The sequence below is a fragment of the Hyaena hyaena genome, unplaced genomic scaffold (assembly GCF_003009895.1).
Source record: "Hyaena hyaena isolate Hyena2069 unplaced genomic scaffold, ASM300989v1 scaffold_34, whole genome shotgun sequence".
Lineage (NCBI taxonomy): Eukaryota > Metazoa > Chordata > Mammalia > Carnivora > Hyaenidae > Hyaena > Hyaena hyaena.
Genome location: NW_024080665.1, coordinates 3,354,651 through 3,369,641, shown reverse-complemented (window position 1 = coordinate 3,369,641; position 14,991 = coordinate 3,354,651). Strand labels below are relative to the sequence as shown.

Genomic DNA, 14,991 nt, shown 5'->3' with positions numbered 1-14,991 from the left:
GAGAGAGAGGGAGTCACAGACTGAAACAGGCTCCAGGCTCTGAGCTGGCAGTCAGCACAGAGCCCAACGCGGGGCTCGAACCCATGAACCGCGAGATCATGACCTAAGCGAAAGTCGGACGCTTAACCGACTAAGCCACCCAGGCGCCCCTCCAGTGCTCTTTCTGGGCAGCTCTCTGAGCCCAGTTCTGTGAGCAAAACAGTAAACACTGACAGGATCCCCGGCCTTAGATGGCTTGTGGGTCAAGGGGCAAGCTGGGAGATTCAGCCGAGGGCAGCTGGAGGGCAGGGGCCTCCCCCTACCCAGCACAGAGCCTGGCACACAGAAGACATGCCCCACTCAGGGAACAGAGGATCAAAATAAAACACCTCCTGTGAGCGGGAAATGGGAGCCCAGAGAGGCTGAGCGGGGAGCTCAGGGCCTACAGGAAACAGAGGTGACTAGAACTCTCCTAACCAAGGACAGTCACAAGGAAGACAGTGGCTTAAGTTTCTCTTTCTCTGCTCTAGGTCTCAACTTGAGAGAAAAAGGCAAAAATGGCAGCCAACTGGCCTAAGGGAGAATTTCGAGGCCTGAGAACCTCTCTGAGGGGAGAATGGGGCACCGGAATGCGCATGGGTTGTGTCTTCATTTTCCAGATGAGGAAACTGAGGCCCAAAGAGACAAAGGGACTTGGCTGCAGTCACTCATCAAATCTGACTGATAAAAACTGTGAACATCTGCTGGGCAGAGCCTGAACCCCAAACGGGGTGGGTCAGGGGTCACTGGTCAGATGACGGAAGGGAGATGGAAAAGAACGGGAAACTTATTTGTGGGGCAGGAATCAGGAGGAGAGGAAAGGGGCACCAAGCCCCGGGTCTCATGCCACCAGCCCTTCCTGTCCCCAGATTCCAGGCACTCACGCCTGCATCTGGTCCCACTCACCCCACTCCACTATGACGGGCGCCCCACTAGACACTTCGCCTTGAACTAACATTCCCACTTGTGCTGTGACGTACGCCTCAGCATGGCTGTGTGACATGGGGCAAGTTCCAGCCTCCCTGTTGTCACCTGAGTGGCTAGAGCCCAGGGTCCCCTGGCTCCAGAGTGATGATTTCTCAGAGTGGAACACCCCCAGGGAAGCTGGACACGCCCACAGTGAACACACAGTTAAGAGATTTTGGTTCAGGTCCCAGTTCTGCCACGAATACTTTGTGACTTTGGCTAAGTCTTTCAGTCTCTCTGGGCCTCAGTGTCCACAGTGTTCACGCACTCAGGAGTCAGGGCACCGGAAGATGAGAGACCCCACAACTGCATGGGGTCCCCACTATCAACCCACCTGCCCTCCCAGGAATGCAGCCCAGTGTGGGATAAATGCTAACTTCCTACAGGGCCTTGGTCTTTTATGCCTCCTCCCTGCTCCGGGGCAGGGCCTGGGGCTCAGTCCCTGTTTGTGGAATGAAAAGGAAGTCGGCCTCAGGACAGGTTTCTCCCTCTTATCCTCATAATCACTCTGGGCCACTGCTTTTAAGTAGCCTCATTTTTGAGCCAACCAACTCGCCAAGGCCTTGGCGCCTGTGAACAAGGAAGTCTCTGATGGCCTTAGGTGGTAGAGGGCCATGCTCTGCTCCTGGTGGGCCAGCCAGGCCAGAACCATCTCTCGAGCCCCCTTGGAGCATCCGGAGGCGCTTCCTGCTCTGGGCCCCTTCCCAGACTTCACGCTTCCACCTTGGCTGAACGCAAAAGCTCCCCATGCAAGGAGGGGCGGCTGGGACCAAGCTCGCTCTGGGAGTCAGGGAACGGAACGCAGGAGGCACCGGGGCCCCTGTCCGCATGCACCCTGGTGCTCTGCGACCCACTGCCACCTGCCCCATTCCTGCCAGGCGGGGAAACAGAGGCACGGGGCAGGGTTCCCAGTGTGCAACCTCCCCCTCCCGGCGCAGCCCTCACCGGCATGACCGCGTAGGTCTTCAACGCATGGTTCAGGCTGCGAACCAGCGCCCACTTGCCCTGCTGCTTGGAGCGCGCCTCGGCGCATTCGGAGGGGTCCGAGGGGTCGGCGGGGTCGGCGGGGGGCTCCATGGCGCTGTCGGCCTGGCGGCGGCGGCGGCTCTCCTCGGGCTCCCTAATTCACCTAATCCCGTGCGCACCGCCACCGGGGAACCCTAAACCCGGCCATCTGTTGCGTGCCCATGGCAACGGCGGCTTAGGTGACGCCCGCGGGAACGGGGAGGGGGCGCCCTCACGGCCCTGGCCCATCTCCCCAGGACCCCCAGCACCTCATCGTGGCGGGGATTCGCCGCCAGCTTCACGGCGACCGCAGCGTGTGGTGCCGCAGAACCAGCCGCGGACCTTAGCCTGAAGCAGGCACCTGGAAACTCGCCCTGACGGCAGCTTCATAGAAAATCTGTATGTTTTCTTTGGAAAGAAATGGAGGGATGTTATGGAGTGGAACGCAATAAACGTCATAGTTTTTTAAGACGGACCGGAAGGTGCCTGAGAGATCCTCCTAGCTCACTGGCTACCTCTGGAAAGGGATGGCAGGTAAAATCTTCCCAAGGGTAGAGATGGGGGGCTTGGGGGGAGGGGCGAGGGAAGCTTGGGGACAGTCTGTCTCTGATCTTCTTCCCCCAGCCTGGAGGCCAGCCAGCTGGTCATCTGCAGCAGGCAGAGGAGGCGCCTGGGGGAGGGTGTCCCCTGGTTCTCCAGGACAGTGGGCACCACGCTGGGTTGTGTCCTGGCAGCCACACAGCCCTGGGCACCCGGCCTGGGTCCATGCTGGGCAGTGAGCCACCACCCTATCCAGCATGGGCAGGCCCGGGGCCTCTGCTCCTGCTCCCTTCTCCCCTCTCCCAACTTTTGTTTTCTTCCTCCCCTTCCCCTCCTTTCTCTCCTTCTTCAAGGCCTATTGTTTCCGTATTTGGCCCTTGGCATTATCTAGAATCCTGGAAGCCTAATCAGCACCACAAAAACAAGCCGACCACAGCAGGGAGCAGGGGAATGGAGACGGGAGCTGCCCCACTGGACCTGGGCTGCCTTCTACCCCAAGCCCCTGTCCCAGCCTCAGGGACCCAGCTCTCTGCCACCCTGTACAAAGCCAATCGACTGCAGTGATTCCCGCCTACTTTCTGTGCCCTCTCAGGGACCCTGCCCTCAGGAGGGGTCCTTTCCCCAGTCAAGCACAGAATAAGCACATCTATCCCTGTCCCACCCACCCACAGGAGTCTGTGGGAGAAGGGCCTGCAGACACAGGAAGGTGCTGGGGGTGTCCATTTAACTCGCCTTCACAGGCTCAGACCAAAGCTTAGGGGACACCATCCCCACACCTTCCAGCCTGGGGATGGACCAGATCCAGACCCAGCTAAGGATAGTGCCACCAGGTGAGGGACGGATTAGTCCTGGGGAGTCCATGGCCACTAAGCTGTTGGGCTCGGGACCCAGATGGCCTAGGGTCAACCCCGGCTAGGCCGCTCAAGCTGCGTAAGCTTGGGCAAGTTGCTCAACCTGTACGTTCCTTTGTTTCCGCATCTGTGGGATGATAAGAGAACAGTATCTCATGAGTTGCTTGTGAGGATTAAAAAGGTTTGTGTGTGTAACTCACTCTGATTGGTTCCTGTTAATGACAAATGGCTGTAGGAGTGTTGGTTATTATTAACTGAGCAAGTCATGTGAGGGGGGATACCTGGGCGCTATGGCTATTTCTGGCAGACATGAGAGGGAAGGGCACTCCAGAAGAGGGAAGAGCGAATCACAGAGAAGAGAGGGAAGAAGGAAGAGATGGTAAATCAGGTCCACTGGATAGAGAGGCCCCCTCAGGGAGACCCGGCAAGCAGTCAGAGCCTGGTTCTGCCTGACCCAGACCCCTTGCTCAACCCCATGCACCCAGGCCACGCCTAGCTGAAACCTGGGATTAGGCCCCTGCCCTGCAGGCAGCCTGCACACCAGGTCTGGGAAGTAAGTCTAGCGCCCCTGGGACCCACTCTGGCATCACCAGATCCTCTCCCAGAACCAGGGCTCACTGCTGTTCCAGCCTCATCTCCTGCTGCCCTGAACACACAGGATAGGGTCTCTCTAGCCTCACCTTTGCCTTTTTTTTTTTTTTTTTTTTCAGTTCCAACGTGGGACTTGAACTCACGGCCCTGAGATCGAGACTTGAGCTAAGCTCAAGAGTCAGATGCTTAACTGACTGAGCCACCCAGGCGCCCCTCCTCACCTTTGCTTGTGCTGAGCCCTCTGCCAGAAATGCTTCCCCTCACTATCCTCTTCCCTTCCCCCACCCCAGCACCCAGGCTCCACAGAGACACGGCCCACCTGTTCTAAACACCCCCCTCTCAGCTATCTTCTGTTCTGTGCTTCCTTAGTGCCTCACACAAACTCGCTGTGCTGCCCTCACCCCGCCACACCACTGTCCAGTCCAGTCCTGGCCAGATGGGGAGACTGGGGTTCAGAGGGGGTGGAGGGACCTACCCAAGGATTGATACCAAGTTGGGACAAAAAGCTTCCATTTAGTAACTATGCCAACTGTTATGAGCAAGTGACATCAAGAAAAATGGCAAAGAAGAAACTCAAGAACTCATCCCTTTACAAAAACACTAAAAAATATGGCAAAAATGGTCAGAATCAACAGTACTAGAACCTGAGAAAATAATAAAATGTTTCTAGTCACCAACTGAACATTTGATAAAGAGAAAGGGGACCAAAACCCAGCAGGAGAGCTTTGTGGTGTTTTGACCTACCTCCCCCTGCACCACTCTGTAGCAATCTTGATGAGGGAAGTTTCTATTCCTGGTGTGTGTTCTTAGGGCCAGACGGGGCAGAACGACCCATCATCAAAAAATTATGATTGCCCTAACCTGTCTGGGAGCTCCCAGAAAGGCTTGCCTTTATTTCTCAAACTTGGAACTCCCTGCGGGGTGGGGGAGCAGCTAGGGAGGGTTTGGGTCAAAAACATGAAAAGGCAGGGGTGCCTGGGTGGCTCAGTTGGTTGAGTGTCTGACTTCGGCTCAAGTCATGATCTCATATTTCACGAATTCGAGCCCTGTGTCGGGCTCTGTGCAGACAGCTCAGAGACTGGATCGTGCTTTGGATTCTGGGTCTTCCTCTCTCTATACCTATACCTCTCCCTTGCTTATTCTCTCTCTCTCTCTCTCTCTCTCAAAAATAAACATTAAACATTAAAAAAAAAAAACATTAAAAGACAAATGAGCTACCCACTACTACCTGGGGGGCGAGGGCATGGGAGGTGGAAATAATCATTTGGAACAAAGAACAGACACTCCAAAAAGCCTGCAGGAAATCCAGGGGAATCTGGGTTTTGAAAAGCTCCTGCATACAGTGGGGAATCTAGAAAACCTCATACATGCCAGGGGTTGGAAGAATGTTCAGAAAAAGCCCAAGAATACCCTAAGCTCTTACTTCAAACTGACCTTCAAGCTCCCTGTAGACAGAAAGTGAATCTGGCTAAGACAGGGCTGTGAACGGCCTGAGCATTGAAGGCACCCCCCAACACACACACACAGGGCTCCGCCACAGGACTGAAAGTGTTTTTGTTTTGTGTTTGGCTCTCGGAGTTTTCAAAACCTCAGGGCCAATGCACAACAAAGAATACACTCTTCATAAAGATAGTTCTGAAATGTCACTAAACTATAAGTCACAAGAAGCAATAACAAACTGGAGAGAAAGAGAAGAATCAGACTTTCAGAGTTATCACATTATATTTTATTTTATTTATTTTTTTAAATATTTTTTTAATGTTTTATTTATTTCTAGGAGAGAGAGAGATAGCGTGAGCAGGGGAGGATCAGAGAGAGAGGGAGTCACAGCCTGAAACAGGCTCCAGGCTCTGAGCTGGCAGTCAGCACAGAGCCCGACGCGGGGCCCGAACCCACAACCGCGAGATCATGACCTAAGCAAAAGTCAGACGCTTAACCGACTAAGCCACCCAGGCGCCCCTATCACATTATATTTTAAATGTCCAGTGTTCAACCAAAGATTATGAGGCATGCAAAGAAACAAGGATGGCCCATTCGCAGGTAAAAAGCAACCAATAGAAACTTTCCCTGAGGAAGCTCAGACATTGGACTTCATAGACAAAGATTTTTTATCAACTCTCTTAAGTATACTCAAAGAACAGAGGGAACCTGAACATCTCACCAAATATAGAGTATCCATAAAGAGGCAGAAAGTATTAAAAGTGACAGCTACAACATTAGCAGTTGAAAAGTATAATAGCCCATGTGAAAAATTCACTAGAGGCGTTCAACAGCAGATTTGAACAGGCAGAAGGAAGAAAGAGTAAACTTGAAGATAAGTTCATTAGATTATCCAGTCTGAGGGATAGGAAAAAAAAAAAAGTATTCGGAAAAATGAGCAGAACCCAAGAAACCTGTGGGACATCAGGTGGCCCAACATACGCGCGATGGGAATTATCATCCTACATCTCGTGTATGCAAGGAGAGGAGAAGAGAAAGGGGCAGACACAATATTTGAAGAAATAATGGTCAAAAACTTCCAAAACTTGATGTAAAGATATAAATCTACATCCAAATAACTCAATAAATTCCAAGTAGGATGAACTCAAAAAGAGCCACATTGAATCCTAGCCATAACAATCAGACAACAACAACAACAAAAGGCACCCAAATTGGTAAGGAAGAGGTAAAATTGTCACAATTTGTAGATGGCATGATACTATATATAGAAAATCCAAAAGACTCTACCAAAAAAACTACTAGAACTGATAAATGAATTCAGTAAGGTCGCAGGGTACAAAATCAATATACAGAAATCTGTTGTATTTCTATACACCAGCAATGAAGCAGTGAAAAGAGAAATTAAGAAAACAATCCCATTTACAATATAAATACCGAAGAACAGTCTTAACCAAGGAGGTGAAAAACCTGTACTCTGAAAGCTATAAAACACTGATAAAAGAAATTAAAGACAATGCAAAGAAATGGAAAGACAGTCCATGCTCATGGAATGAAAGAGCAAATATTGTCAAAATGTCTATACTACCCAAAGCAACCTACACGTTTAATGCCTTCCCTATCAAAATACCAACAGCATTTTTCACAGAGCTAGAACAAACGATCCTAAAATTTGTATGCAACCACAAAAGGTACCAATAGGCAAAGCAAATTTGAAAAAGAAAAACAAAACTGGAGGTATCACAATTCTAGACTTCAAATTATATTACAAAGCTGTAGTGACCAAAACAGTATGCTACTGGCACAAAAATAGATACATAGATCAATAGAACAGAATAGAAAGCCCCAAAATAAAACCATCATTATATGGTCACTTAATCTTTGACAAGGAAAGGATATGTAATGGGGAAAAGGTGCCCTCTTCAACAAATGGTGTCGGGAAAACTGGGCAGCCATATGCAAAAGAATGAAACTGGACTAGATTCTTACACCATACACAAAAATAAACTCAAAATACATTAAGGACCTAAACATGAGACCTAAAACCACAAAAATCCTAGAAGAGATCCCAGGCCATAATTTACTTGACATTGGTCATAGCAACATCTTTCTAGATAAGTCTCCTGTGGCAAGGGAAACAAAAGCAAAAGTCAACTATTGGGATGCCAAAATACAAATTTTCTGCACCGCAAAGGAAAAAAAATAAAGAAGATCCACATTGAGACACATTAAAAATCAACACGTCAAAAGTCAGAGACTCATTGTATACAGAGGATTGTTAATATGATTAATAGCTGATTTCTCATCAGAAATCATGGAAGCCAGAAGACAGGGAGATGATATATTTAAAATACTGAAAGGAAAAAAAAGTAAGAATTCAGTATCTGGCAATAAAACTAAGATGCAACTTATAGAATGGGAGAAGATATTTGTAAAGGACATATCCAATTGAGGGTTAGTATCCAAAATATTTAAAGAATCTATACAACTCAACACCAAAACCCAAATAGTCCAATTAAAAAATGGGCAGAAAAGATGAACAGACATTTCTCCAAAGGAGGCATTCAGATGGCCGACAGACACATGAAAAGATGCTCAACATCAGTCATCATCAGGGAAATGCAAATCAAAACCACAATGAGAGAACACCTCACCTGTCAGAAAGGCTAAAGTTAAAAACAAGAAACAAGTGTTGGCGAGGATGTAGAGAAAAAGGAACCCTCGTGCACTGTTGGAGGGAATGCAAACTGGAGCAGCCACTGTGGAAGACAGTATGGAGGTTTCTCAAGAAAGTAAAAATAGGGCTACCCTGTGATCCAGCAGTCACGCTACTGGGGATTTACTCAAAGAATAGAAAAAACTAATTGGAAGGGATGCATGCGTTCCTATGTTTAGTACAGTATTACTTAAAATAGCCAAACTATGGGAGCATCCCAAGTGTCTATCTATAGAGGAATGGATAAAGGTGGGGTGTAAGCATGTGCATGTGTGTTTATATACACATATATGTATGTATATATAAATGTACACACATGCACAATGGAATATTACCCAGCCACAAAAAAAGAATGAAATCTTGCCATTCACAGTAAGATGGATGAAGCTAGAGAGTATACTGTATAGTAGAATAAGTCAATCAGAGAAAGACAAACACCATATGATTTCATATGTGGAATTTAAGAAACAAAACAAATGAACAAAGGGGAGAAAAAAAGAACCAAAACAAGAAAAAGACACTTAACTGTAGAGAGCAAAGTATTGGTTACCAGAGGGGAGGTGGGTGGGGGTATGGGTGAAATAGGTGATGGGGATTAAAAGCACACTTATCTTGATGAACAGCAAGAGATGTATAGAATCGATGAATCATGATGTCATACGCCTGAAACTAATATAACACTGTATGTTAACTACACTGGAATTAAAATTTTTTAGAAATTTCAGAATCTGGCAAAACCATCCTTTGAAAACGACAGAGAAACTAAGACATTCTCAACTAATCAAAAGTGGAAGGAACTTGTTGCTAGTAACTCAAAGAAATAAAGAACCCCAATAAATGTAATTTTATAAAAGTGTATTTACATAGGCAAATATAAAAGCCAGCATGAGGTGCCTGGGTGGCTCAGTCCATTAAGCTCCCAACTTCAGGTCAGGTCATGATCTCACGGTTTGTGGGTTTGAGCGCTGCATCAGGCTCTGTGCTGACAGCTCAGAGCCAGGAGCCTGCTGCAGATTCTGTGTCTCCCTCTTTCTCTGCCCCTTCTTTATTCTCTCTCATTCTCAAAAATAAATATAAAAAAAATTTTTAAGCCAGCATTATTGTTGTTTTGGTTTGTAACTTTTTTTTCCTATATGATTTAAAAGACAAATGCATAAAACAACAATTTTAAATCTCTGTGAATGGGCACATTATGTATAAAGATTTAATTTCTGACAGTAACAATATAAAAGGGAGACAGAGCTGTACAAAAGCAGCATTTTTTATGTACCTAAATGTAAGATATTAATTGTATACCCTAGTATAACCACTAGAATATATATATGGAAGTATATATATATATATATGGAAGTATATATATATATATATATATATGGAAGTATATATATATATATGGAAGTATATATATATGGAAGTATATATATACACACACATATATATATATGGAAGTGATAAGAGAATCAAGAAAGTATACTGGGGAAAATAATTAAATGCAAAAGAAGGAAGTAATAGAGGAATTTGAGGGGTGGGGGAGAAAGGGCCTATAGGAAAACATAACAAAAGGCAAAAGTCTTTATATGGAAACAGATTAAACCCTCCAATTAAAAGGTAGAGGTTGGGGACACCTGGGTGGCTCAGTCGATTGGGTGTCTGACTTCAGCTATGGTCACGATCTCATGGTTTGTGAGTTCGAGCCCTGTGTTGGGCTCTGTGCTGACAGCTCAGAGCCTGGAGCCTGCTTCGAATTGTGTCTCCCTCTCTCTCTGCCCCTCCCCTGCTCACATTCTGACTTTTCCTGTCTCAAAAATAAATAAATGTTCAAAAAAATTTTTTAAGGTAGAGGTTGGCAGAGTAGGCTAACAAAACCCCACAACCCAACTATATGCTATCTACAGGAGACTCACTTTAGATCCAAAGACACAAATAAATTAAAGGTGAAAAAATACATTCCATGCAAACAGTAACCAAAAAAGAGCTGGGGTGGCTAGAATATCAGAGAAAATAGAATTGAAGTCATTAGAACATTGTTGTAAGAGACAAAGGAGGACACTGTATTTTAGTAAAAGGGTCAATCCAGCTGTTATCAACAGCCCACAAATTTATCTTCAAGCCTCCCTTGTGCTGATGAATCTGGGCAAAGTACATTCAGTCCCTACTCTGGATCCACCACGGAGCTGGAAATCATATCATACTGAAGCATATAGCCCTCCCTGCGGTCCTTAAAGGGTCACGGGCACCACACATCTCCGGGTTCCTGCACCAGCTGGCCTTGCAGCCTGGGTGGGTCCTTCCTCCGGAGACGTCAATCCCCCATCTGTATGCGAGGGGCTACAGCTATGACGGCCTCAGCGCCTTCCCTGGGGCCGCCCCCCCCCCATCAGAGCCATCCCCAGGCTCCCTGCCACCCCACTCCACCCCAGGATTCCTGCTATTACAGTTCCAACTCAGAGGTGCCCTTGCCATGTTTGAAGCCCCCTCCCGCTTTAGTCTGGTAACTGCTCCAGGACAGGGAGCAACGTATCTCTGCGTCCTTTGTGCCCAGCCTGGCACAGAGAAGGGGCTCAGTGCCACGTTGCCGGGTGGGTGTGTGAGAACAGGGCTGGAGGGGAGGTGGCTTCTGGTCTGCCAGGAATCTCCAGGCACCCCCACCCCCACCCCAATCCGCATGATGGGTCTGCCCAGACCTCCTCAGGGTCCCTAGGAAAAAGCCTGTGTTCTGCAAATGTCACCCCACAGGCAGTCGAACTCTCCTTCCCCAAGCCCTGTGTCTGCTCCTTGTATCACACACACCCGCACCCCTGCACAGCAGCCCCTCCCAGGGTCTCCTCTCCTGCCTGCTGCCCCTTCACCCTCATGGCTCCCTTCCCCCTCCGGACCTGCCCCAGCTTATATCTAAGTGACCCTGTCTGGGCTTCGGTTTCCTCACCTGTGACACGGACAGGACGCTCCTTACCCTCATAGCCTGTGGCAATAAAAGGAGATCGCATATGGAGAGTGCCTGGCACATACTGAGACCAATGCGGATGCTACTTTTGAAGAATTAGAACCTTCAATAAATAAATGTTTTTATGAGTAAAGAAATTTGGACTCTTCACCCATGTGTATGAAGGTGTTTCCTGTACCCAGGACCCTATGGGGGCTAAGAAAGGCTGGATGATGGAGGAAGGGAGGCGAGGGAGAGCAAATCTCTGTCACCGATCTTTCCCACATGGGAAAGATCCATCATGTCCTCCGAGGCCTCCTGAGATTTTTATACCAAACAAAGTGAGAGAGAGAGAGAGAGAGAGAGAGAGAACAGGGAATTCTCACGCCCAGGAACGCGACCAGCATGATCTTACTGGTAGCTGTCGTCATGGCAGCTGACCCGCCCTGAGCGCCCTTCCATCAGCCTCAGTGTTGTATACGCATCAGGACATTTCACTCTCAAACTTTCCTCTGAGGTGGGCACCACTGCCTGCCTAGCTGCTTAGACCAAGCGAGGGTGTCACAAAGAAGTCATTCCTTCTTTAGCAAAGAGCCTCATCCGAGGGGGCTGGTGCTGGAGCTGGCCCCCACTTCCAGGCTCACCTGGAGGCCTTGGGTAAACAGAGGAAAAAGATGGAATGTGATCGGACTCTACCGTGGGCAGAGCAGGGAAGGCTCCCGAAGGGGACAGTGGCCACCACAAGGCCTGAGGAGAAGGCAGCCAGGAGAATGGGAAGCAAAGTGAAGCAGAGAAGCAGGCAGACAGGATGGGAGAGAGAACCGGGGTCTCTCAGGTCGGGAGGGAGAGGCAGGAGGAAGGGAGGAGAGAGGGGGGCTGAGAGGCAGGTGAAGGAAGCAGCACGGTGCCTGAGCCCTCATGGCATTTTATCTTCACAACACCCATCCGAGGAAAGAGGGTTCCCCTCCTCGTTTTATGTGTGAGGAAACTGAGGCTCAGGAAGGCTGAAGAACATCCCCCAAGCCGGTCCATTCATCGAAAGTGAAGCCCAAACCGGAGCCCAGGTGCGTGGGCGGTGCCCGTGGGCCGGATGCCCAGAGCTGGGGCCTCTCTTGGGAGCGAAGCAGTAACAGAAACGTACTGTCTGTGTGAGGGGTGGGCACAGCCTGCATTCACCTGCGGACACCTTCTCCCAGCAGAGCCTGCCCACAGGGGGCGATCGGCCAGCGTTCAGAGAGGGCAAGTGAGCGAGAGGGCTCGGTCAGCCCAAGGCCTGTACAAGCTTCCTAAGGGAAAACCCCCCGGGGGGCTCTGGGGGGCCAAGGCCCCCCTTGGGGGACTATAAATGCCCCCACCCACCCAGCCCTGCCTGCAGTCGAGGCCCGGCACCAGTAAATGGCCTTCCTTCTCTTGTTGGCTAGCCATCACTGGCGGACCTTTGAACAGGCTGTTAAGCCAAGGGGTCTAGCAGGGGTCTCCTCCAGCCCTGGGATGGAGGACAGTTCTGATCCTGCCCTGCTGGAAACCTGACTTTCTCTCTCTGCCACACACAAACACGCACATGCACGCACACACGCACACACACACACACACACACACACACATGCACGGGCACGCGGCTGCAAGACAAAGCTGCCCACTGGCCTCTGACGGGCCTGGACGACGTGGAGCTGCTGGCCAGGCCCCCACGGCACACACTCCCACCAGCCCTAGGGCTTGGTGCCCGACTGACCTGGCTCAGGGCCCACATTCCTGGCTCGGGAGACCAGGAACTCATTAGAGCCTCAGGCTGATCACGGGGAAGGGCTGAGGGGCAGGGACCATTGTGGCCCTGGGGAGGAAGGGGGGCTGGAGGACTCACTGGGGTGCAGCACCTCTGCTTCTTCCCATATTCCCCCCGGGGGCTCCAGCTCCCGCCAGGTTGCCCCCACTCACTGCTCCCCAGACAAGCTCAAGGCTCAAGGCCTTCTTGGTCTGGCTTCACTATACAGACCAACTTCTATTCCCTGTCCCCGAAGGCTTTCCTACATTCGGGCCTTTGCACATGCCCTGGGACCCAGAGATGTACGTAAGTAAATAGTTTCTATCCAGTAAGGTGAGTGTAGTGAGAAAGGGAGGTCCCAGCAGACACCCCAGAGGGAGCAGCTCTAGACCAGGCCTGCGAGAGTCAGGGAAAGTTCTACAGCTGGGTTTTGAAGCATAGATAGGAGGTTTCTAAAAGAAAGTATTGGGGAGGGTGCCCTACTGTTAACCATATAGATGAGAGAATATGGGATAGGGGAGGATGAGCCACCCAGCAGGGTTCTTCCAGGCATAGAAGATGAAGGTCAGTGGGGTGCCGGGAGCACTCACCTGCTGAAGAATCACCATGTCCTCTGTCAGACGCTCTTGCTTCCTGCCTGGGCAGATACAGTTCTGCAGAGGGAGAGACCATGTGAAGGGTCTGAGCAGGCCAGCCCTGGCAGCCTGGAGCCTGGCTGGGGTCACCTGGGCTCTTCCCAAAGCCTCTGCCACTCCTCCCTCTGGGGAACTCTCCCTCCCTGGCTTCTCTCCCTCTGGCCACAGCCCAGCCGGCGTGACCTGAGCCTCAGCCACCGTCACCAGCTCCACTGCCCAGAGCAGCCGAGCTCTTCTCTTGGTTACGGTCATTCAGAGATTTCTAAAGGGCCCCTAGGAGCCCCCTCCCCTGGACATATGGGCAAATGGACTCAGAGAGGGACCAAGACTTGCCAAAATCACACAGCAGGGCAGGGGACGTTCAGGAGTAGGACTTGATCTCCAGCCTCCCAGCTCAGGGCTGCCCCAGCAGTTGGGGTGCCAGGAGCAGCCTGGCCCAAGGGGAGGGTCACTGGCTAAGCATGACCTGCTCATGGCATGCCCTGCTTTCAGGATGGGGGTTCTAAGCACCCCAGGTGGGCTTTCAAGACCCAGCACTTTGTGGCCCCTGCTGATGTCTTAGTCTTGCCTCTCACTGCTTCCTTCCTTCCCCGTCCCTGCACTTGGGCCATCGTCGGCACTCACTACTCCTGAAACATGCCAACCCTTTTCATACCTCCTGGCCTTTGCATACGCTGACCCCTCTGCCTGGAATTCTGACGAGTAAATTCCCACCTATACTTCCATGGCTCAGTTCAGACAGTACCTCCTCCAGGAAGCCTTCTCTGACCACCCCCAGGCTGCCAAGAGCTCTGATGTTCCTATCTATCCAACCCTGACTATACATGTTATGTGGTCAGGTCAGGGTCTGTCCCCATCTCTGTCCCCCCAAAGCTGGGGAGCTGATCCAGGGCTGGAGGTGGGCTCAGTCACTGCCTCACAAAGTCCAGGGTCAGGACGGAACTGTGGGACCAAGCATGGTGATCCGAGACAGGCACAGGCCCTGGTGTGAGGCCCCTCTGGCCCCCAACCTGCCCCCCAGGGCGAGCATCAATTTTTCACAAGGCCCATTCAGAGGCACTGGGGCATTTGATCCTCTGCCCAGGACACTGCCTGACACCTGAGCCCTGACCCCTGCCCTGAAGCTCTGGAACACAGCAGGCACATGGTTCTTCTGGAGACCTGCACCCGGCCTGGTCGGCAGGGACGGCCGTTCAGCAAGGGCGGCAGGCAGCTGCCGCGGAGACCCTGTAGAGGGTGGCAGGTGTCTCCCAGGCCTCCGGCACCACCACGAGCCTCCAGAGCTGGGGCAGTGCCAGGGCTCCCAGGGCTCCGGAAGGTGGAAGGGGTGGCAAGAGCTTGGAGTTTAATAGCCTCACAGAAGACAAAAGCTCCAAGATCAACTTTTTCCTAAAAAGAAGAACTAGCCCATGTTTAAGCTGACTGCTTTTCAAATCGAGAACAGGGAAAACAAAACTGTAGTTACATTTCTATGCCCATGTCTGACCTTTACCTTGTTCTCACAACAACCCTGGGCAGGAGGGCTTCCCACTCCCATTTCACAGGTG

The 14,991-nt window shown here is 50.5% G+C and overlaps 1 protein-coding gene across 1 annotated transcript in view; it reads right to left on the bottom strand.

The window, feature by feature from the left end:
• MYO7A (myosin VIIA) overlaps positions 1-2,061 on the bottom strand; it is a 69,110-nt gene extending 67,049 nt beyond the window's left edge. Inside the window, exon 1 of the mRNA XM_039228709.1 lies at positions 1,930-2,061. Coding sequence (XP_039084640.1) covers positions 1,930-2,061 — 132 coding nt within the window. The remainder of the gene's footprint in view (positions 1-1,929) is intronic.
• Positions 2,062-14,991: the final 12,930 nt, after the last annotated feature.